Source organism: Phasianus colchicus, chromosome 21, assembly GCF_987193195.1.
Source record: "Phasianus colchicus chromosome 21, bPhaCol1.hap1.1, whole genome shotgun sequence".
NCBI lineage: Eukaryota > Metazoa > Chordata > Aves > Galliformes > Phasianidae > Phasianus > Phasianus colchicus.
In genome coordinates, this window is record NC_143456.1 from 8,821,515 (window position 1) to 8,844,031 (window position 22,517).

Here is a 22,517-nt window from a genome sequence, read left to right on the forward strand (position 1 = left end):
ATAATGTTTAGAGTATAAGACAGGCACACAGAGCATAAATCTATCAAGGTACTTACAAATTATGAGATGAAGCAATGATCACAGAAACTTGGTCTCCTATCAGGATAGCAGGTCATGCTAACTCAGGCTATTTTCAGCTTATGTATGCTAGATATTCAGTCAGGTAACCACTTAAACCGAAGCAATGTCAATGAACGGTTGTGTATCTGTGCAATTTATGCTGGAGAGGAAGGCTGGGTTTTTATTCTGCTGAAAGCATGCTAACGTTGCTGTCCCACATGTGCTGGGGTGGAAGAGGAGCTGCAGCAGCATCAGAGTGGCTAATGAGTATTGCCTTCAGAGAAAGTGGCTGCTGAAAAGTCTCTGGGGTCCCTTCCTACCCAAATCAGGCTTTGATGCTCTGCTCATTCATGTTGTCGAGCAGAGAGATGTAGTAAGTCTGACAAAAGGATGACAGGAGACTGACTCGTGTGTGTCAGTTGATCTCACCCTGATGACAAAATCCATGGGCTCAGCCCTTGAGCCCCAAGCGGACTCCTTCTTTATTAGTCCAGACTTTGAAATGAGTTACTTAAATCCGCGATGCATTTTTAGGATTCTTATTGGGGCTGTCTGGATTAATTGGGGAGCTCATGTCAGCCAGTATCTGATGGCTTTGGGGCTCTGTCACGTGATGAAAGCAGGTATGAATGCATCGCTTCTCACTTCCTGTTTATAAATCTGCAGAGCTGCGCGTAGCTGTTCAAATTCACAGAGCAGTAATTATTTCACAACTGTGGCATTTAGTACTGATGCTTGTTTTGGGAGGATACTTCAGTAGCCTTAGCTGGACATGTAGTATTCTGCACAAATGACTTCTTAAACTTCCAAAAATGGATGGAAAAAGGCTGCTTTTAGAAGATTTTTCAAGCTGTAGTGCTGCAGAAAAGTTGCAGTGACTACTTTCTCTTTTACTTCATGTTCCAAGATGACAGAAGTGGTTGTTTTCAGTCTCTTCCTATTTACTCTTGGAACATTTGTGTGGTGAGCTTTAGTCAGCTAATGGTGTTGCCTTTCCTGAGATGCCCTTTGTTGGTCTTTAGAAGAATTTATGAAATACCAGTTGAAAAGTTCTAAATTAGAGAAAATTGTTGTCATCTGACTAAGCTTCCGTGAATGCTATGGTTTTTGAGGGAGCACTTCAACTGTTGCATCTTTTGAGTAGGCCTTCAGTTACTCTCGGCTGGCTCCTGAGGCCAGCTCTGCCAGGCACAGCAGTGAGCTGGGCAGTGAGTGCCTGGGTGTGGGATGGGCACACAGTGGGGTAAGTCTGATAAAGCAGTGTTTAAGAGTGTTTCATGAACAGCAAATGGTTGAACACCTTGAAGCAGAAAGCCCTCAAAACCTGTAAGTATGATTCAGTAAATGTTGGGAGTTCTCTGGTTTCTCACTTTAACGGATTAAATGTATCTTTTAAATAATAGTAGTCTCATAACATTGGGTGCATTGTTATCCTGTCAGCGTGTTGCTAGAGATTCAAATCAAAGCAGACAGGAAAGCTGCCAAGTGAGTGTAAATAGATAATATCATTTCAGCCATGGTGGCTGGGAGCTGAGGGATAAGCTGAACAAATCCTCATTTTGAGTGTCGAACAACTTGGCATAAGCTATGAGTATACTATCTGGCAGTTATTTACATAATATATTTTCTTACATTGATGTTGTAGATTTAAATGAAGAGCTGAAAGCATTCTTATGTTGTCCTAGAGAAGACATGGCTATATCTCATTCCTCATCTACCTCTTTCTGTTCTGCTTTGTCTTACATTTTAATCAATGAAATCAAGTTATTCACGGTCAGCTCTTTCTAGTCAGTATATAGTTGTTACTTGTTTAACAGCAGGCTTGGCTTTTTTTTTTTTTAATAAATATACATACCTAGAGAGACTGTTAAACTTTCATCCTTACAGATTTTCAGGACCTGTCTGGATAAAGCCCTCTGCACTCTTGTCTGAGTTGCTCTGACTCAGCTTTCAGTGTAGGGCTGACCTACGTGACCTTCTGAGATGCTTTCTGACCTGATGGATGCTGTGAAATATTTCTGTTCGTTTTCAACTTGGGAAAGACTTGTTTTTATGGAGTATAACTTCAGGCTTTTAAGTCTACCTGACAATATCCCAGAGAGATGATAAAATAAGACAAAAATAGGAACCTAAGAAGCTTTTCAAAATGATTTCAAAAGCATCTCTAATGAAATGTGAAAGAAAAAAAAAAAAAAGAAAGGGGGTTGGGGATGGCTACTTGAGTCCTGCTGCACTTGACCCATACCAGTATTGGGTTTTCTGACTGCTGGCACTGCATGAGAAATCACTAAAACAACCTTCTTTCTCTTTTTATGCTTAAATTGAATCCAGCCTACTGTCTCATTTTGTAAGTATGGCATTCAGTTCTTTAGTACTCATAAAAAATGAAATTGCCTTCTAACCCTGGGTCTGTGAAGGGAGGACAAACCGTGTGAGAATAAAGAACACAGCATCAGAAAGTGATGTGGTTAGGAGAGACATAGCATGTCTATTTAATTTTATAAATTAAATTGTACAACTGCTACCTTATGATAGGACCCATTATGATTTTTTTGTAACTGAAAGAAGAATCAGACATTACTACTGTCTGTCATTTTTAAATGATAGCATATGTTCTGAAAATTAGATTGGTATTTATTTTGTTAGCTTCTGAATTCCCAAATTCATTCTAAATAAGTTGGTATGTGGGGAGTGTCTAATGAGTGTATCCAATCTTATCTTCACATACCAGTTATTTTTCAAATAATCCTGCTTGCTTTTGTCCGAGAAGAAATTCAAACACAGTGAACATACAGAAAGGAAACGGAGGAGGTGCAGAACAAGTGTTGCATTTCCAAGCACTGGAATTGTTTCTGTCTACCGAGCAAGTTATTTCAAGGACTGCTGTAAGCCAGAGCTGTTCAGCTGTAGGCTGTTTGTTGGTGGGTTTTTTGCTTGTTTGTTTTTAGGACTCTCTGGATCTGGTTGGCGAAGCTTTTCCCAGCCAGGAGCTGTGCACCCCACAGCCAGGCAGGTGCTGCAGGAGCTGCTGTCTGTAGGAGCTGCAGCACGGTGTTACTGCTGCTGGCTGAGGGGCTGGGAATGCGTCCAGAAGAGCTTGGTGTCATGGCACAGGATCCCTTACAGAAGAAAGTGCTTATGGACACCTCTGACGTGAAGCTGTGTTCCTAGCAGTGGAGGTGGTGTGAGTTTTTTTTGACTGTCCTTGACTGGTTGATTCTTTGCCCTTGTGACCGGTGACACGTTGGCTGTCAGCATTGTTAGTACGCCCTAGGTAGGCAGCAGCACCGAGCTATGTGCTAGTAACAGAAAGACCTCAATAGCATGCGGGACTCGGTGTGCAGAGGAGACTACTTTGCAGCATGTGATGCTCATTTTGAGCCACTCCAGGTCAGTGCTGGCTGGTGGCTGGGTGTGTGAGGGACACGTGGTGGGATGGGAAGTGTGATGAGGCACGTAACATGAGTCTGCAGGCTCTTCTTCACGCAGATCTTTAGAACTGCATTTTGCAATCTATCTTTGGGTAATATTCATAACAAAAACAGCTGTATTCCTTATTTAGGTTCCTAAACAGGAAAAAAAAAAGTTTTGGAGGTTAATTCTAAATAAGGCTTTCAATTTTTAAGTGCTTTTAAAACAAGTTATTTAATTTGTTATTGCTTGAAGCAGTTGTTTTTTGTTTAAGTTGTAGTTAATCTAGATTACTGTGAATATCCTTGTGATATTTGCAGTATTGAAGAACTACAGAAAGCATCTTTAACATTTAATTTTCATATGAAAAGGTCATTTACATAATGAGACAATGAAGCCTTTGGGCAAAGATGAATGTAGAAGAAAAAATCCATTAATGTAGATTCTGCCTCTGAGTTTGAAAGGATCTGATTCACAAAACTTTGAATACTATATTATTGCTAGCACTTACTGGAAGGAAAATACCCTGCTTTCCTGAAGGGTGGCAAAATCCTGATGCACATGCTGTTTTGTGATGTCTGAAGGGACATCTTGCTTTTGTTAGTGATGACTGTTTCTGCATAGCTTTGGTCTTTTCAGCTGAGCTGTATAATAATCATTTCTTTTTACGTGATGAATCTTAGCACCTTGGAGAAGTGGGTTTATCACTCGCCTGTGCTTACAGCTGAGTGTGGTTGGCGAAGGGCCTGTAGGTAAGGATGGGCTTGGAATGAGTGTCCACCTTCTGACTGCAGTTTTATTAAACTGATGGGAAAGCTGTTCTGGACTCTTGATTCTTAATAAGTCTTCGTTGGGAACAGAATGCATCTGCATATAATTTCTGTTGTGTTTCAACCAAATCTGTTTACAACTGATGCAAGTCACAATCGGTCACAATAATCTTTTGTGCAGGCAGTTAGGTCACTCATCCCAGTGACAACAAAACCAGAAATCTTTCATTGTTTTAGTTTAATCCTGATGGGAAGCTGAGTTCTGCGAGGCAGAGATGTGTGCTTGTTAGCTAAATAATCTAGTAGTTTTTAAAAATGACTTCCTTTGAAAAAGGCAACTAACATTTGTGACAAGGCCTTCGTTTGCCTTTGAGGCAAAATGGGATAAGCCTGACAAAGGCTTGGACAACTTATAATCAAAGCAGTTTGCAGTGGTCAGGGTTTATTTCCCATTGTATGCTTTATTTAATGTAAAAGCGGCTCATACGCTAAATTTGTTACCTCCCTGAGTCGCCGCTTGTCTCTTTTTTGCTCTGTGATTTCCTCTGCTGCAATGATTGGCTCTTGCAGGTAGGTGACACAGCATGTGGAGGACAGGCCATGGTCTGTAGGGTTTTTTTTAATCCTCCTCCTCTGTGGCTATGAGAGCGCAGAGCAAACCACCCCTGCCACGTGGAAGCTTGCAGATGAGGCCGGCAGCCAGTCGTGCTTACAGCGTGCTGTGTCTGGGGACAAACCAGTCAGCTCTTCTGGAGTGCTGCTTGTGAGCTGAGCAGGAGAAGTATTCACCTGTGCATTAAGGAGGGATGTGCTTCAAGCCATTCTGGGTTCCTGGGAAAGGATGCTGTGGAAGCTAAGTACCTGCTGCAGGGGGAATGTGGAGCCATGCTTTCTGGTGTCTTATATAACGTTTATTTTGACGGTGATTGGTGTTCAGAACCTTTGAATCTGTTTCACTTGGAGCTGTAGGTAATTGCTGGCTTCTTGGAACTATACAGGAGTAAAAAGAACCATGTAACTTGGCTCCAAATCAGTTTCAATATAAAACTTTAACCTTTTTTTAAATTGTAAATAAATAACTTCAATGGCTGTGCAACATCAGATCTTAGATTGCAAGGAAAGGGGAAGAAAAATTATTATGTGCTTTGCAGCCTTAGAGAAAGAACATTGAAAAGGAAGACTTGATGCTTCAGGAATAATGTTGCAATTGTTTGGAGTCTGAATGGGATCCAGGAGCTCTGAGAGGTAAATCCACCAGGCCAAAATAGGATGTACTTGCATTCTACGTAGAGATATATTTCTCTAACTTTAAAAATAACACCCATTACAACCAACCCCCTTCTGATTCTTCCTCACATAAGCTATGTTTGGTATTCACATTGAACTGGTCTTATTTTATTTTAAGTGGTGTTTGTTATCATCCATTCATACCATATAGGTATTTAGAATAGAACACACGTTTGTATTTCCTTTGCATTTTGAATTGATATTCCTTATGTTAATGCACAGTGCTAAAGGTATTCCTCAGGTTTTGTCCTGCTGCAGGCTTTTATGGCCTGTCCAGTCATGGACTGAAAGACTTGAACAGGTATTGTCACAGCAGGACTCTGCAAATGATTGTAAGACTGATTTAATTGAATTTTGGCAATTATTTTAAGTGAGCACTGTTAATTTGTTAGTTTGGGAAATTGTTACTTTGAAGATCTGAAGCCTCAAATGGAAAAAAATTGGAAGTTTGTGAGCAGAACAGGAAGTGCTGCGTGCAGTAAGTCTGGGTGAGTTAACAACTAGAACTTCAGTTTTACAGATTTAAATTTCTTCTATAAATGAACTCGAATATGGCATCATGAATCTATTTAGGGCTGAAGAAGTACTTCCTTTCAGACCATGTTTCTAGTAGTTAAATGTCCAGAAACAAGAGCTTCTCAGCACTGGAAATTTCCTACTCTTGCGAAGAATTTTACTGCATTTTTATCTGATGTTGTGATGCAGTTAAATAGGAGATTTCAGCTCAGAAATTAGGGAGGTGAATTTGCACTTCATACAGCTGAAGCAGCGTTGCTTTAAGAAAAAAATTGCTGGCAGTCAGTGTCGATAGTATTACCTGCTCTGCGTTCCATAGGGGTGTTAATGAAGGGTGTCATCAGAGGAAAAGTAAAACAAATAGTTTGTGGTCCCCCATTCTAAAACACTGCAGCTAATGACATGTTCCTTCTGTTCCTAAAGAATTATAATCAATCTTTTTGCCACTGACAAATTCCCTCTTCCCTTTTTTTTTTCCTGTTACCTGCAGCTCTATTGTCTACTCATGGTCTTGGTTAAAGAATGGCTGTTTAAGTGTCTTGTAATAATTAATCTTATTCCCTAAATAATGAGTAAAAATTGCTCCATTCAGATGCTTCAGTAAAAACTGAGCTATCTTAACACACTGCTTGGCAGTCACAATATGCAACAGGAATTTAAGGATTACTGCAACATAATTTTGGTATTTAAAGGAAAAAAAAAAGTTATTCAATCTTTTTTTTTTTTTTTTTCCCTTCATACCCGTTCTTTGGCTCTTGGTGGCTCATCCAGGGGATAAAGCCTTTCTTGGTTCTATTAGACCTAACCACAGAGCATATCAAAGGTATGACTTCTTGTGTGTGGAGAGCAGAAGATTTAGTTATTACAATAGGATTTGCCAATTTTCTGTAACGTGAATACTTAGCATTTATGTGACACTTTTAATCTTCAAAGAGCTTACTGCTCACAGTTACCATCCTCAAAAAGAATGCCATTAAGTATTATTAGCCTGTTTTATCCATCTGTAAAGTATCTCTATCAGGGCACATACTGTCACGTTGCTGTTTGGATTATGTTTGCTTCAAGCAAAGCTAATCAGCCCAGGTTCTGTGACAGCCCTCCCCATAAGGCTGTGTGAATGGGAATTGCTACATAATAGCCCCAGCAGTGAAATAATCCTCCCACCATCTGAGCAGTGAAATCTTATTGGCTGTATTTTATATCCTCAAGAATTGAAGGACCCTGGTTTTATGTGCTCTCCAGTCCTACCCTGTAAGCTGCAGAAGAAAGCTGAAAGAACCTAAAAATTCAGAAATGTCTGCAGGTCATTAAAAGAACTTTTACTGTATGTACTCTTGCAAATTTAAATGCAATAGATTGCAGTCTTAAAGTAATTACTGTTATCAATTAGAGGAGTGGTAAACTTGTTCTCAGCAGGTGCCCAAAGCTGTTGCCAGCCCCGGTTGACCACGGGATGGCACTGCCCTGGCCGTGGTCCTTTCCAGGCCTCCCTTCTTTCCAGATCCGTGTGTCCTGGAGAAGTTCTCACTGCCCCTAGAGAGGAGAGTGCCCAGAGCCACACAGCCGGCTGTGGGAACAGCGCACGAAGGGGAGGAAGGCAGAGGTATGCACTTGAAGCAGTGTTTAACACAGAACAACCCAGGGTTAGGGGAGCCCTCACCGGCAAAGCCATCACTCGTTGCTCTGCTCTGGGATTTTTTCCAAACGTTTTCCTTGTACGTTTTTACCTCGTTGAAGATTCTTAATAATTGCTTTGGTTCTTGACAACTTCATAACCGCAGCCATTGAGTCACAATAAGGACTAATGAAAAAAGTAATAAAATTTCCATGTATAACTAGGATGAAGGTTCCTGAGGGAAATATTGAGCAAGTGATTACAGAGAAGATAATTGTCTGGTTAGAAAATTATATGCCCTGTGAATTTGATATTGAACCTGTAGAATTGTCACTTAAAAATCAAAATATTAGAGCTATTAAAATCAGAGGTGGTAGTCAGAACTTAGGTAGGTGAGTTTTGCTTGCTTACTCAAGAATAATCAAGTCTGTTATTTTAAAACTCAGTTTCGGTTATTTTTAGTAAAGGATGAATGCTGATGGCTGCAAATTATTGCTTGCCTTGTGCACTTGAGATCTGCAGGGCAGATTTTTTTATAGCAAGCTGTCTTTTATTCAGTAGTGACTGGAATAAGTAGTGGGAATTCTGATTTCTTTTTTCTTAATTATTTTGCCTCCTGTTTGTTGAATATTGTGGACATCTTGATGCTTGAGAATTCTTGGGGGAAAAGCACCATCCCTGATAGGTTTTTGTAAGCTACCTTACTCAGTGAGCTCAGTGTATTTCTCCTTCCTCTCAGCAGAGCTTGCTTTATATTTAAATGAAATATTTTAGGCTTTTGATGCATTAAGGTCTTGTCCAATGTTGGTGCTGTTACAGCTGCTTACAGCAATGCAAGTGATGCTATGCATGCTGCTTTAGGGCTGGTGGTGTAAGTAAAAGTCACCAACCCGCCGAGTTGTTTCCCCAGTAGAACGGCAGTGAAGACAGCAGGTAGGATGTAGGTTCCTTGGTTTGTTACAGGGGTTTTTAATTGGCTCTCTGTTTATAGCAGCCATGGCAGACTAGCTCCTCCTACTCTCTGTTGCACTGCTGGGATTCTGTCCTTTTCACAGATTAAAGCAGCTCCTTTGTACAGTGCTTTTACAGAGCTTTTAGATCATTTATCAAACATCTGTCTGATGGAGACTAGAATTTAGATTCATTTTAGTGTTGAGACAATTAAGACAGGGAGAGGTTAAGTGTCTTTTGCCTGAATGTCTCAGGCAGTCTTAAAGAGCTGAATGCTGCGCTTTTATTCTCTCTTGCTACAACAGCCAATTTTTCATGCTTTAGAAGGCTGCATTTCGTATCTTGTTCTGCATCATCACAATATTTTATAGTATTTTGCTTGGATCTTGAAGATCAGGAGAAGAGGCATTGCAAAGGAAGGCATTTGTGTCTGATCTTGACTTTCCTAATAAACGTGAAACAGAAATTTAAAGTGCGTACACTGTGCTCACTCTTTGCACATGTTGTAGGCAGGGCATATAATAATTATGCTATATAAGCTATAATAAAACCATTAAGCCTGACTAACCACTTCTTTTAACCTTTACATAAGCTTCCATCAAAATTAATATCCATTTCTTATAATGCTTAACATTCATGTGCGATCTGTTGCATCTTAAGCAGCAGTGCTTGCTCCCAGACTTTGGTGTTACTTTTCATTGCATCTGCAGATCTTTAAACTCTGCAAGGGTGGTGATGAGCAGCCGTATGTGTGAGCTGGGAGGTGAGTCGGAGAGGGCATTGCAAGAGGTGCAAGCTGGTTGTTGGTGCTGAGCAGACTGTGGTGCATGGCAGTTGTTTCCTTCTTGACCTCAAGTGTTCTTGGTGGTGCATCTTTCTTCTTGTTGTTTTTGTTTTTTTTTTTTTTGTAATTTGTAGAATTTGGGCTGATTTTAACCGTCGTCGTCTTTGAAAGATCTGTGCTATTAAAGTAATTTGTAAGAACCTTTAGGGACTGATGAATCTAACCTAGGGAAGTGTGGTAGGGCAGGCACTTCACTCACTTCTGCTAGTGAGGAATTGACCTCAAATTAACCATATTTTCTAGCTCTGCTTCCAGGCTAAGCAAGGAACCAGCAAGGAGCTTTAAGTCCAGGGCTGGGCACTTAGGCATGCATAGTTTGAACTGTGGGTAGAGCTTTATTCTGAAAGGAAAGCTCTGGGATGAGAACTGGCTGATAGGCACCTAGAGCGAAAGCAGCAGAGAGAGGGTGGCTTCCAGCATGGAGCTGTGTAATGATGTGGTTGGTTTTGGAAGGTGCCATACAGCCCTTCAGCTGGGCTGCCGTTAGTTAAAAAAAATAATACTAGAATCGTAAATCCATATAAACAGCATTAAGTTTAAATAACATTATTAAACTAAAAATAACCTTGGCAATTGGGTGAGCTGGAGGTTTGTTACAATTACTGTAAGTTGCTGTGACATTTTTAGCTGAGGTTGCATGGTTTCATTTATACTTTATTAAACAAACTGGAGCTCCAGTATTCCCTGGAGGGCTGGATGCTGCACTAATCTTCTGTTAAACTGTCTGCAGTGTTGTTGGAAGGCATCCAGCCAAGGTAGTGCTCTGGAGGTTTGTGCTGCCTCGTAAGTTTGCTGGACAGAAAGGCACAGCCTGCGACCTTTCCTTTGATGGAAAAGACATCTTGTTTCAGGGATGTGATGTGGCAGCAGGCTGAGTCAGATACAACTGTAAGAATTAGAATTCAATATGTAACTACTGAAACTTGCTTTTATTATTTGGAATTGATCCTTACAATAAGAAGGTGGCTTCTGTAGTCTTGAGATATGTAGAAGCAGGCACGTGGCTCCAGTTAGTAGCTGCACAGCTTTCTCTGCAATGAGATTGAGGTTCTGCCACCTGTTACTGGTAGGAATGACAAGATGTGTTGCTGTGTTGACTATCATAAGCTTATTTTGGGAAGTCTTAGGTGTGCTGTTTTTCACAGGTTGTGAATGCAGCAGCAGTGTCTGCAAGCACAGCGTCTGTGCAAGTGTAGGGAAAGCAGTGTGAGATGGGCTTTGTAGGTGTTGTAGAGACAAAAAGACTTCCAGTAAATCCAGGGAAGTGCTGTTCAAGGCTGCTGTTTGGAAGCTGAGGGCAGTGTTTGACATTGACCTCTTAATAATATCTATTTTGCATAAATAACACCTCTGACCTCAGTTGGACTGCCCATTCTGTAGGATTTGTGCAACCGAGAAACAGTAGCTTGTGAGCATGTGGGTGTGCTCATTTTTATCTCTGTAATAAATGTATTGCTTCTGGGAATATTACTTTGCTAATTTAGGATTTATTTCTTATCACGCTCTACGTCTGCGTCAAATAGTTAGAAGTTTTTTGTTGGGATTTTGTATTCAAATATTTTATGTCTTCCAGACTTAAACACTGATAATATCTTTTTCTTCTCTACTCATTTCAGTAGTACTTTCATGTGCTTTGATCTAAGTGTATAATGAATTTATTTTTGTGAAGCTTTGCAGATGATTTGAGATGGCCTGCTTCAGTCACTTCAGTGTGTCCTGGGGAAGGAAGGGAAATGATTATCTTTTCTGTAATTCCATGACCTGTTTTGTAGTTTCTGTATGCAAATAATAACGTTGTCATCTCTAGTGCTAGTAATTTACATTTGAAACATGACATGGACTGGCAGTATCATCAGCTACTTAATGTCATACTGACAGTTCTTTCTGAAGGTGTGAGCAGTGCTGGTTGGCTTCTCCCTGCCCATCCCTGCCAGCCCATCCCTTGCAGGACTCTGGGCACTGCTGTCTCAGGACACTGCATTTCAACACCGTATGTGCCGGGTAGCAGCAGTATTTCAACATTATTTTCCCTTATAATTGGTCTACACTTATTTTAATAAGACACAATGATAATAATTTGAGTATGTCTTTAGCCGAGACTTATTTATTGGTAGCACCAGTGCTGTGTGGATCACACTTCAGGTGTATTTCTGAGATCCCTGGATTCTTTTTCTAGTTAAAAAAAAAAAAAAGAAAAAGTCCCCAGAATCTATAATAACGTTTGAAAAGGAACTTGACCCAATTTTTGCTCTTAAGCACAGCTGTAAAGTCACCAGGCTACTTCAGTGCTGATGAGGTTTGAAATTCAGAGGGAACATTTTGACATGATTTGCTTTTCAAGGAATGATTTTTTTTTGGATGAATTAATTGAAATGTAGAAGCAATAAAGAATGCTGGATTAAGTTCTGAAGTGTTCTGTTTTATTTTGGCTGACAAAAACCTTGACAAGCTTTTGGCCATTTGGAGTAGCTCCATGTGACTGGTGATAGCAAGGAAAATGTCTTCCTGTAAATACAGTGAAATAGCTGTCATGTGCAGCATCAGTTCCTTGGTGCCTGGATGGTAAGTAGCTCTTTCTGCAGTACGTGGGAACTTGCATGGGATCCAAGGACACTGTGTTATGCTCTGCAGCTTGATTTTGACAAAGTACTTGTTCTGTTCATTGAGATACTTCATGAGAGTACTTGATGCTGGTGGGACTGTAGCAGTTCTGTGCCTTGTTCAGAGCTTCTTAACCGTATTGTTAGAAAATTGCCTTACACTTGTGAAATAGGAAGGCAGTGCTGCTTTTGAGAAGAGTCATGTGCAAGTTTATAGGGGGTCTCTTCAAACTTCTTGTGTGTAAAGCTTGTGAAAAGTTTGAACAGGTTTCAGCTGGTAATCACATTTTGACTATGTGGGATAACCTTAGGTGAAGAGTTACTTTTAGTCCAAACTAGTTTTGCTGTTGAATTCATGTTTTGCTCCACTGTCTTATAAGCCAGTAAGTAGTGACCATGGTTTTTTTTCCTACAGAAAAGTAGGCTGGTTGTGAGATGGGGTTGTTTGAAGTGTGCTGCTGGAGCTGCTCTCAATTATACTCACTGCTGTTGGTTTACAGATCATCTCTCTGGCTTGTGTGCAACATAAAATTGATCATAATACTATTTAATTTTCCTTTTGTATGAGAATAATGGTACTTAATTTACAACAAACTTATAATGCATTATTGTAGTCAAAGCAAATTTAGGCAAACTGATTGTAAGTATTGTTAACTTTCAGTTCTCTCTAAGATTAGAATATTGGATCTCATCATCTACCACTGCCTGGGTAAAATTATGCATTTAATTTCTTCAGATCTCTTTATTTTATGGTAAACATAATGCGTATAGATTCTTGGTAGTCCTTAAGCTGTTACATTTCTATGACATTGCTGACCAAATCTTTTTTTCTCCTCTGACTCAATACAGTTACAGACATAGAGCTAAAGCGACTGAAAGATGCTTTTAAGAGAACTTGTGGACTCTCGTATTATATGACCCAGCAGTGCTTCATCAGGGAAGTTCTTGGTGATGGAGTCCCTCCAAAAGTTGCTGAGGTAATCTGCAAACTTCTCTGGGGAGGTGTGTGGTTGTTAGTGTACACCCATAGATGTGCGTACACAAATGTGCCTATAGAGATACACAAGCAAATTTAATTTCTTTCCATTTTTCATGCAGTACCAATCTGTGTTCTGTATCTGATGATAAAGTAGGAATTATGGCCCTTTTTATGCTCTAAGTGGATTTCTTGTTTGTTTGTTTTTCCTGGCTCTAAAGTAGCTATATTAAGACTTAAACTATAGTATTCAGCAGAGCTGTGCGTTTTCTTTTAAAGTAATAGCTCCAATGTAATATAAAGGTAAATTACTTACATATGCAGTGTAGCCTTGAAGGCATCTTTTGAAATCGGAATGATTAGAAGTAGAAAGGTGGAATTCAAATCTCTGCCATAACACTGGGTCCAAATAGAGCGCAAATTTAGTTCTAATAATTTATCCCCTCAAGCATTTGCAAATACATTAAACTTTGGTAATAGCAGATGATGATCTGAGCATCCTATGGGAGCTTAATGTGTTTGGGTAGCACTATGTCTCTCAGCAGAATGAAACTGCAAGTTATACATAATGTCTCTGATAGAATGAGATCCTTCTATACTGTGAGCCTCATTTAAACTTGCCTTCAGACATCTTTCAGTAGTCTTGAGTGCATAGCAGTGAAAGTGATAGCATGGTAGGTGGACAAGGAGAGCATCTCCCAAAGGTATCGTGCAGAACTCTCTGGACATAGGTGTCTTCAGGGAATCTGCCTGGTAATAACCTGAATTATGACAGGTAATAACTTTGTTATGGAAGCGAGTGAGATTTTGGAACTTCCTACTACCTTGTTGCCTAGTGTTTCAGTGGAGGTGGGCTAGAACACCCACTGCAACTGCTAGTCTGCTTCCTATTGCTGCAAAGACAGCAGTGGTAGGTTTTTCTGTACCTTGTTGTATGAATGGCAGTTAAGTAGTTAATAGAAAGTAGCTGGTCTATGTTAGGTGTTTCCTTTGCTTCTGTTTGCTGGTACAGTGCTATGTGGCTTAGCCAGACCTACCCAGCAGCCTTGGCAAGCCCATGGCTGGTTTTGTTTGGTTACTCCCCATTCTGGCTGAATTTTTGACATGGAAACCACACCTGAGATGGTATGAGCTAGCGACTCATTCATGTGTATCTGGTATTTAGCTGTTTTCTTCTCTCTTTGCTTGTGCAAAGGACTCTGACTGCAGCAGTCACCCCTGTTACAAGAGGGTAAAAATTTGTGGTCCTGCAACTTGCTCCATATAAACTGTGAACTTCTTGTAGAATTCCAGCTCTTCCAGGCTGAAGTACTCAAGGAAACACATCTAACTTACTGTTGTGAATAGATGTTTCTGACGTTCATCTTTGAACTTCATTTTTTTTGAGTAACTGAAAGGAGACGTAAGCCAGCCTCTTCAGATATGGAAGTCGTTAAACATACTGTGTGTTTGAGGGAATTTTCAGCTATAGGTTTGAAGCCTTGTTGCAGTCTTCTTGCACGTATTTGTGGCAGTTAGTATGTTTCTGTTATTGCTCAGAAAGGGTCCACCCTTTCACATAGATTTCACATAGATTACCACTATGGTGATTCTTAAGTACTTTCTCATGAAATTTAATGTAAGTGATTAATCTTCTAAGAGAGCTGAATTTTCTTACATTAATGACAAATAGCAATCAGCTGATAATCTCAAAAGTCATCTTCTGAACAGTGCAGGAAGATTTTACTTCTTCTGAAGTCTTTTTCCAGGGTAAAGAAAAACTTGCTATTAAAACTTGTTAGATTTTACTTTACTGGTCTAAAAAAGACAAATCCTGTTGAGAAACTTAACTGATATAATGGCTTACAGTGAATGTAAAAAATGTTGACCCTTGTCATGTCTTGGATAAACTGTTTCCTGGCATGTAGACCTGAGTGAGTGAGATAGTAATGTTGGTCTTGTTTTGGGAGACATGGAGCTCACGTTTTGCGAAGGGATTTCAGTCTGTTAAGAATTGATTTTTCTCCTTAATACACTTAGTTGTAGTGGGCTGTCAGGCTCCTTTGAAAGGCACAACTGATAATAGATTGCACTCGATGACACAGAATGTCCTGCACAGTTATGGTAGGGTATAGATGTTATCTTGTAATATTTGAAATGTGATTTGTGCAGTTATTTCATAGCAGTTTCATGGTCAGCTTAATTCTAGCTGCTTATTATTGCCTAAAGGTCAACTGCTTTGAGAGAACTGGATTAGTGAAACCTGATAACAAAAATGGTTATTTCAAATCCAAATTTGTTTCCTATGTTTCATTCATAGTCCTGCTACATGAGTGCTTGTTTTGGCATAGATATAGGAAGTGGGGTGTAGGAGTTGTTGGGCAGGCAAAGGTGCTGGGTTAAACCAGTGATAATGCTGCAGTGCTGAGAGACAGAAGAGGGAAAGTACTTAAAACACGCACACAAAAATTCTAATTATATTTAAATGCAGTTGGTAATTTATTTTATTTATGGCTTAGGATTATTCCTGTATTTCTTTGTAAAATAAACTTAGTATTTATAGTGATGTGGTCAGTGGATGCATCCAGTAGCTTTATGATCTCACTTATGCTTGTGAGAAGTCCTCAACCTGTGGGTTTTGTCCAGTGTTTTTCAAATGATTCTCTCCGCTCTGTTGGTGATTCACAGAGTAGTGGCTCTACAATAACATGAAAGTCCCACTGACCTCTGAACTCTGCCATTGCATTTGGCTAAGTTCTCATACAAAGAATATGCTTTTATGGGAGAAGAATGAGAAAACGGTCCGTAACTTCACGTACACATCCTGTTTGTAACACTGTTCATTTACAGTGTAATGCAAAGCAAACACCACTACTTAACATATACATAATACTTATATTTATAAAACTCGAGCTCAATTTCTTTATTTTGCCCTCTCTCTCCCTCTTTTTTTTTTCTTTTCTAAATATAACTTCTTTAAACTAAAGGTCAGCACAGAAATCTGCTATCCAAACTGTGATCGGTGACAAATCACTTTGTTCTGCCCTTTCACAGTAATAGTTCCCTTCGGCTGCACTTAATGCTTTCTCTTTATGGTTAGGTGCCCTGTGTGATACCTATAAGAAAATCATACTAAAAAAACCAGAAGAGCTAAAATAATTCTTCCATATAAGAATAATGTATAAGTTCTGACTGCATTATTTTCTTATACCTGAAGTAGATATCTGTCTTGTGATACTAATGAGGTACTGGTGCTTGTGGGAATGTGTTTTGGGATTTAAAGGAGGAGTGCAAGTTAGAAAAGCAGTACAACAACAGATGTAAATCCCACTGTTAGCAGAATAGTGTACTAACTTGGAGTGGGCATTGTAGCAATAGGGGCAGTGCAGAAACAATTAAAAGCCTGGTTGTTTTTTCCCTGTACATAGTAGCATATGTGAATGAATCCTTTGCAGGATTGCAGCTTTTTTAAAAAAAATACTTCTGTTCAGGAAGAAGGTGTCTTTCACTAATTGAAAGACCCTCAAAAGACAACTTTATAACTGGAATATCTATAAAGGTGTTTCAGAATTAACATTAAAAGTGTTTAGCTGACTGTGAGGTGACTAACTGGAAATAACATGCAAAATAGAGCCCTGCTATAACTTCTTGCTTTCCATTCTGTCTTAACTTTGTGGTTTAACTTCTGCTTTATTCTCCTAGGTTATCTACTGTTCATTTGGAGGAATATCAAAAGGGCTGCACTTCAATAACTTGATAGTTGGATTAGTTCTACTCACTAGAGGCAAAGAGGAGGAGAAAGCAAAATGTAAGTAATGTAACTTAAAAAACAAAACAACAGAATAGTGTGTATAGAATATGCTGTTTGTATTAATGGGCAATGATAAAAGAAAAAGGAAATATTTCTCAATCTAAGCCTTATTGAGCTGTATTGGAATTGAATCAATGCAAGTTTTCAGTGCTTTAGTTGTTGCATTGCTTTTGGCATTCTTAGCCAGTTCTAAACCTGGTATTTGAAAAGTATAGCTGCAGTAGTTGCTTAAACGCTTCTCTTCTTCCTCAGACATTTTCAGTCTCTTTTCTAATGAATCTGGGAGTTATGTGGTTCGTGATGAGATGGAGAAGATGCTGCATGTGGTTGATGGGAAAGTCCCAGAGTCTCTCAAGAAATGTTTCTCTGAGGTATTTAATACAAGTTTTATCTCATTGCATGAAAAAAGTGACTATTGCATTGTGCAGTTTTTTTGCCATATACATGCTAGAACCTTGTTTAAACATTAGAAAAATTAAGTTCTTTGTCTTGTAATAGACACATGATTTGCACTGATGTACGTTGCAACTTAGTGTGTACATGCAAGAGTTCACCATCCTGCTTTGCTTACTGTGCTGCTGTGAAAGATACTGTTTCCCAAGAATAATCACGGTATCAAGTGAATTTAAGTATGAATATCACTAGTATAATTTTATTTATCAGTTTGTCATTCTGTTGCAATTGGGAAAGAAAGCTAGAACATAGATCTGTGAGGAGAAAGAAAATCTGCTCATTTGATTAAAAAACAACAACAAAAAAAAGGCTACTAGAAGTTGTTTTTAAAGCAACAACAGCTTTAGAATAGTTCTTGCATCTCACTGTGCCTACCAGGAGCTACAGCATTTATTTATGTATTAGGTTCTTTGAGACATGTAATTTTCATGAAGCTTTATGAAGTCCCTGTCTTAAACAGGCTACTTATATTGACTTGTAGATATTCACAGCTGCTTCTTTCTCACTAGTCACCCTAAAGAATGCCAGGTTTGTTTGATTTGTTTGTTTCTTTTGGTATTGGAGGACTACAGACCAGTAAAATTTGGTTGTCATTCTATATTCTACTGAAAAGCTAGATGAGGAGCTTGAATTGTGGATTTCAGATTACCTTATTACCTTATATTGTATGGTGTACTGTATTTATGGTAACTTTGGTGTGCTGTGAAGCTTGTGACCAGCACTGGCTGGGCAAACTTGTTTAATCTGGCATGGTATCATGTTGGCTTTGTGGGCAGTGACTACATTCTTCATTCTTGACTGGAATCATAAATCATATGTATGCTGCAGTCCAGTTTCTGCAGCTGACCCACTTCAGTGTTTCCTATATTTAATTTCCCATCAATATGGTGTGATGAATTATACCCTAAAAGTTAATTGCTTACTGTCTAAGAAATCTAGAAATACTTTATAAATATCTTGCAGGCAGAGAAGTATCAGTCTGCTTTGATACCATTTTCCTGTTCAAGAAAACACTCTATATTGATTATCTTTTAAAAGAAAAATAGTGTAATGACCCACTCAGCAGGATTTACTGACCTGTTAATCATACTACGTCTTTGCTGGCAAATAAGAAAGTTTAACGTTCCTGTTGTGGGCCTTCCTTCCTGCCATAAGGCAGATGAGCTTATATTTTCCAGGGTGATGTTTATAGGTGCTCTTATTCTTTCCTTCAGAATTATTGTAGGTGCTCATCTAGAAGGAGGAACTCTGAAGTTTATCTCTTTTCCTCATTCCTGTTTCTAAAATAAAGGAAACAAATGCAGTGATATCTGCATTGCTCTGGTTGCTTGAGTTCCACCATGGCTCATCTGTAAAACTTAAGTGGTTCAAGTGGTTTTTCTGCCAAAACTTTCCTGTCCTTTTTCCTTCCTGTTGCTCCAGTCGATTAGAACGACACGAGAGCATTATGAAACACAACATAGCTCTTCTTCCATTTACAGAAAGCTGTGGGGAAAAAAGTAGCAGGAAAGCAGAGTGGAAAAGGTAGTGAGAAAATGATGGTGTGTCTGATCCAAACTTCTGGATAATGATTCAAAGGAGATTGAGAAGGCAATTTGGTCTGCATGTATTTATAGGAGAAAAGCATAACACTGATGTAGGAAGAAGAGGCAGAGAAGATCAGTGTCTGGAATCTGAAATAATCCATTACAACTAGAATGCAAAGCAAATGATTTAGCAGCAATGGTGATTAACCATTTTCTGCAGTTGGCAGTTGTCATTAGTCCATGGCCAAATGCAAGTTGTTGGGTTCCCTAGAAATGTAATTCAGTGAAGTTTAATGGTCTGTGATATTAGGGAAATTTAACCAGTCAATGGCGTCAAATGCTTTTTAGTTTGCAGACTCTTGTTTATTTCCCATAGTCATTAGGACCTCCTGATAATGAGTTTGTGTGCTGATAGTAAGCTTGCTTATATTTTCAGTATTTCTACATTGCCTACAAAACCTAGCTGTGATTTCACGGTCACATCTTCAACACCGTTCAGCTAAATGTTTTAAACAACCTCTTGTGCATTTAAGTTGTGTGGATCTATGGTTTTCATGTACTCCTGAACAGCCAATTCTGTATGAGGTCCAGCAAGAGAAACTTGAGTTAGGAGATACTGTGAATGTCACATTTGCATACATGCTATGAAGTGTTTTTTGGACAACAGAAGCATAAATTTTGAATGCTTCTGCAGTGATTCTTAATGCCCTTAGTTATTCACAAATCTAAACCTTCTGTGTTAGGTGTTTGCATATTTACATAGATATAACAGAATGTTTATGGTTTTTTTTAGCATCAGTATTCAGCACAAAAGAGCTTTTATCTGCCATAATAAGCTCAAATTCGTAAAAACAACTGCTGCTCTCGTGAGTTGTAAGAAACCATTTTTTTTTGTCTAATTCCTATAAACTGAGTTGCAGAGTAAATGACTTTCCAAAGGCCACGTTGAGTAGGAGGCTGAAATGCAGGGAGAGCTGAGGAGTCTAATTTCCTTCTCTGTGCTGTATTTCAGGATGAAATGGAAAAGCAGGCATGGCTCCAAAAAATAATCTTATTGCTTATTTTTATAGGAAATTATTGTTCTTACAGCTAGATGGTTTCTGTTTAATCACAGAATGGCCCGGTTGGAAGGGACCTCAAGAATCATGAATCTCCAACCCTCCTGCCACATGCAGGGCCACCAACATCACCATTTAAAACTAGACCAAGTGAACCAATTAATGAGAAAGGAGAGAAAAACAGTCGTGTTTTCTTATTTTCTAATAGGGTGAAAAGGTTAACTATGAGAAGTTCAGGGTTTGGCTGTTGCACAACAAAGATGCTTTCACGTTTTCCCGTTGGCTGCTGTCTGGAGGTGTGTATGTGACACTCACTGATGATAGTGACACTCCTACCTTCTATCAAACCCTGGCTGGAGTCACACACTGTAAGTAAAAAATGGTTATTTTGCATGCTTCTTAAAACTGTTTCAGAGATCAAAAACTGTAGTCTTGCTGCAGTTGTTCGTTAAATCTTCCTACTCTGATTAGTTCTGTTCAGCATATGGAGCTTGTCTGTGCTAACTTGTTCTTTGCTTTTTGTACTTATACATAAAACGTTGTTATGGAAAAGGATACCTCAGGTCATTATTTTTAAGGGAGAACAGCATTTAGTAACAGCATTTCCTATGGAAGATGATGACTACAAGGATGCTTAAAAAAAATTCTTAAGTACATCAGTCTAAAGAGAATTGACATTAATACAGGTGTGGTATTTGCTCTTCCAGATATGGTGTGTCATGTGACTGTTGAGACAGTTTTGATGATAATGTTTGCTTCAAAAATAAATATCACCTCCTAATCTGTTTTCTACAGTAAAATAAGTAATATTCCTGATGTATGTTGTAGTCAGGGAACTAAATTAAGTGAAGAGAAGGCCCCCTCAGGATCTGCATGTAGGAATGATCTCCAGAGAGCAAGTGCTTCCTTATGTCTACATCTTGATGTAAAAGGAGGAACAGCTGTTTTTGTAGATGAAATGTAAAAACAAAAGGCTGGTAGATCAGATGTGATGTGCATGTATAATGTAAGCACACAGTTCAGTAGTATAGGGGACTTGATATCCCTTAGGAAAAAGGTGTTTGCTGTTGAGATATGAGTGGTTTGAACAATCTGCTTGTGCTTTAAGCAATCAGATTTCTTTAGGTGGAGCCTGGCATTTTATCTCTTTAGTAGTTGAATTATTTGTATAAAATTACATATAGTTTTTTCTTTTGCTTTTAAGTGTGAGCATTACAATTGTGTTTTGACCATCTAAAATGAAAGTACATAATAAAACCAGAACTTATACATAGGTGACTTATTTGCATTACAAGAGAGACTGCAATAGACATGGAGGCTTCAGGAAAACACTCCAAAGCCCTATAGGACAAAAGGGACTAATAATAAAAAAAACCTTTCTGAATTGTATAGGTTCTGTGAGTGCTTAATGTTTTTTTTTATCTAGGAGATGTGCAGGCATGGCTGCTGCTTTATGTGTTCTGGTTTGTATGGCTTTGTGATTTGCTGGAGAAGCAACTTCATCTTTAAAGCCTTGTGAAAAATACAGGATTTCAGGTCTCTGCTGGTGTTCCAACACTGTGTGTTCTAGTGGGGAAAAAAAAGACCCAAACCCTTGCATTCAGGGGAAAACAAAGCAACAAAGTGTTGCTACATATGAGATCAGGCCACTGAGAAATTCAGTGTATTGAAGCAGCTGGCAGTGCTGTGCTTCTTCACCAGCAGCTTACTTGGAGAAGCTCTTGGGTGCTCATAAAGAAGATGGAAGTGAACAAGAAGTTAAGTTTTCCTTTGTCAGGATTAAAAAGCTGAAATAAAAAGAAATATTTGTCAGTGTTTGAAACAATTCGTGGATCTTCAGGTATATAGTGAATCAAGGATCAAGGTTTTCATTTTGTTCAGGGGAATAGCATAGCTTACACTTAGCACTGAATCAGTAAAACGTTTCAAACTATGAGGTGTCTGCAGGTTCAGTATACTTGACCTCGACTGATAAGCTTATGTTACAGGGTGTGTTTGGACTGCTAGATAAAATTAAACTTTCTTGTAGTTCTACTATCTTGCAACAAATGTTGTTAACAGAAAAAACAGTGTATTTGTGCTGTGTTAAGGTGTCTGCAGCTTGGTATCATTCAGAGGACAAATGTGGGAAACTGACTGCACTTGGAGATAGTAAGAAGACAAACTGGTGAACTGCCCTGCCCTCCCAAAGCCTGAACAAATGCTTTTCATTGTGTCCAATGGTTTCCCTTGAGACTTGTGGCAGTATAGGAATCTCACAACAGATGCGAAAGTAAGGATAATCTGAGTGCTTGTGCACTTAAAAGTAATTGCATTGAATGAGATATGAACACCTGGGGCCTTGCTTTTTTTTTTTTTTGAGGTTCAGTATTTACAGTCCAGTTAAGTCAATCTGAAGAACAAGAAAGTAATCTTAATTTAGCTGAACGGATAGAGCATAGGAATTCCTTTTGTCTGAAGTCAGGTTTGTTTGTAATTCTTCTGATGGGGATAATAGTTGTCCTCTGGGAGAAAAAGGAACAGAAGGAATGTTGAGTAAACTCAGATGTTGTAAGAATGTATGAGAGAGCACAAGTTGGGAATTTCTACTCTCAGCTGAAAACTCATTAATGAAACTCTCTGGTGTGGTATCAGTGTATCCCCACTGCTGGGGCTGTGCT

At 39.0% G+C, this 22,517-nt stretch overlaps 1 protein-coding gene across 4 annotated transcripts in view; it reads left to right on the forward strand.

Moving 5' to 3' along the window:
* The window catches only part of USP32 (ubiquitin specific peptidase 32), a 57,471-nt gene that overhangs the window by 2,772 nt on the left and 32,182 nt on the right, over positions 1-22,517 (forward strand). For 3 of the 4 annotated variants that reach the window (XM_090122578.1, XM_031591496.2, XM_031591498.2), the window contains exons 2-5: positions 12,904-13,031; positions 16,712-16,817; positions 17,073-17,191; positions 20,066-20,225. In XM_090122578.1, the coding sequence (XP_089978704.1) occupies positions 12,904-13,031; positions 16,712-16,817; positions 17,073-17,191; positions 20,066-20,225 (513 nt within the window). Of the gene's footprint in view, positions 1-3,005; positions 3,451-12,903; positions 13,032-16,711; positions 16,818-17,072; positions 17,192-20,065; positions 20,226-22,517 lie in introns of those variants that run through there. The other variant, XM_090122579.1, reaches the window with a different exon arrangement.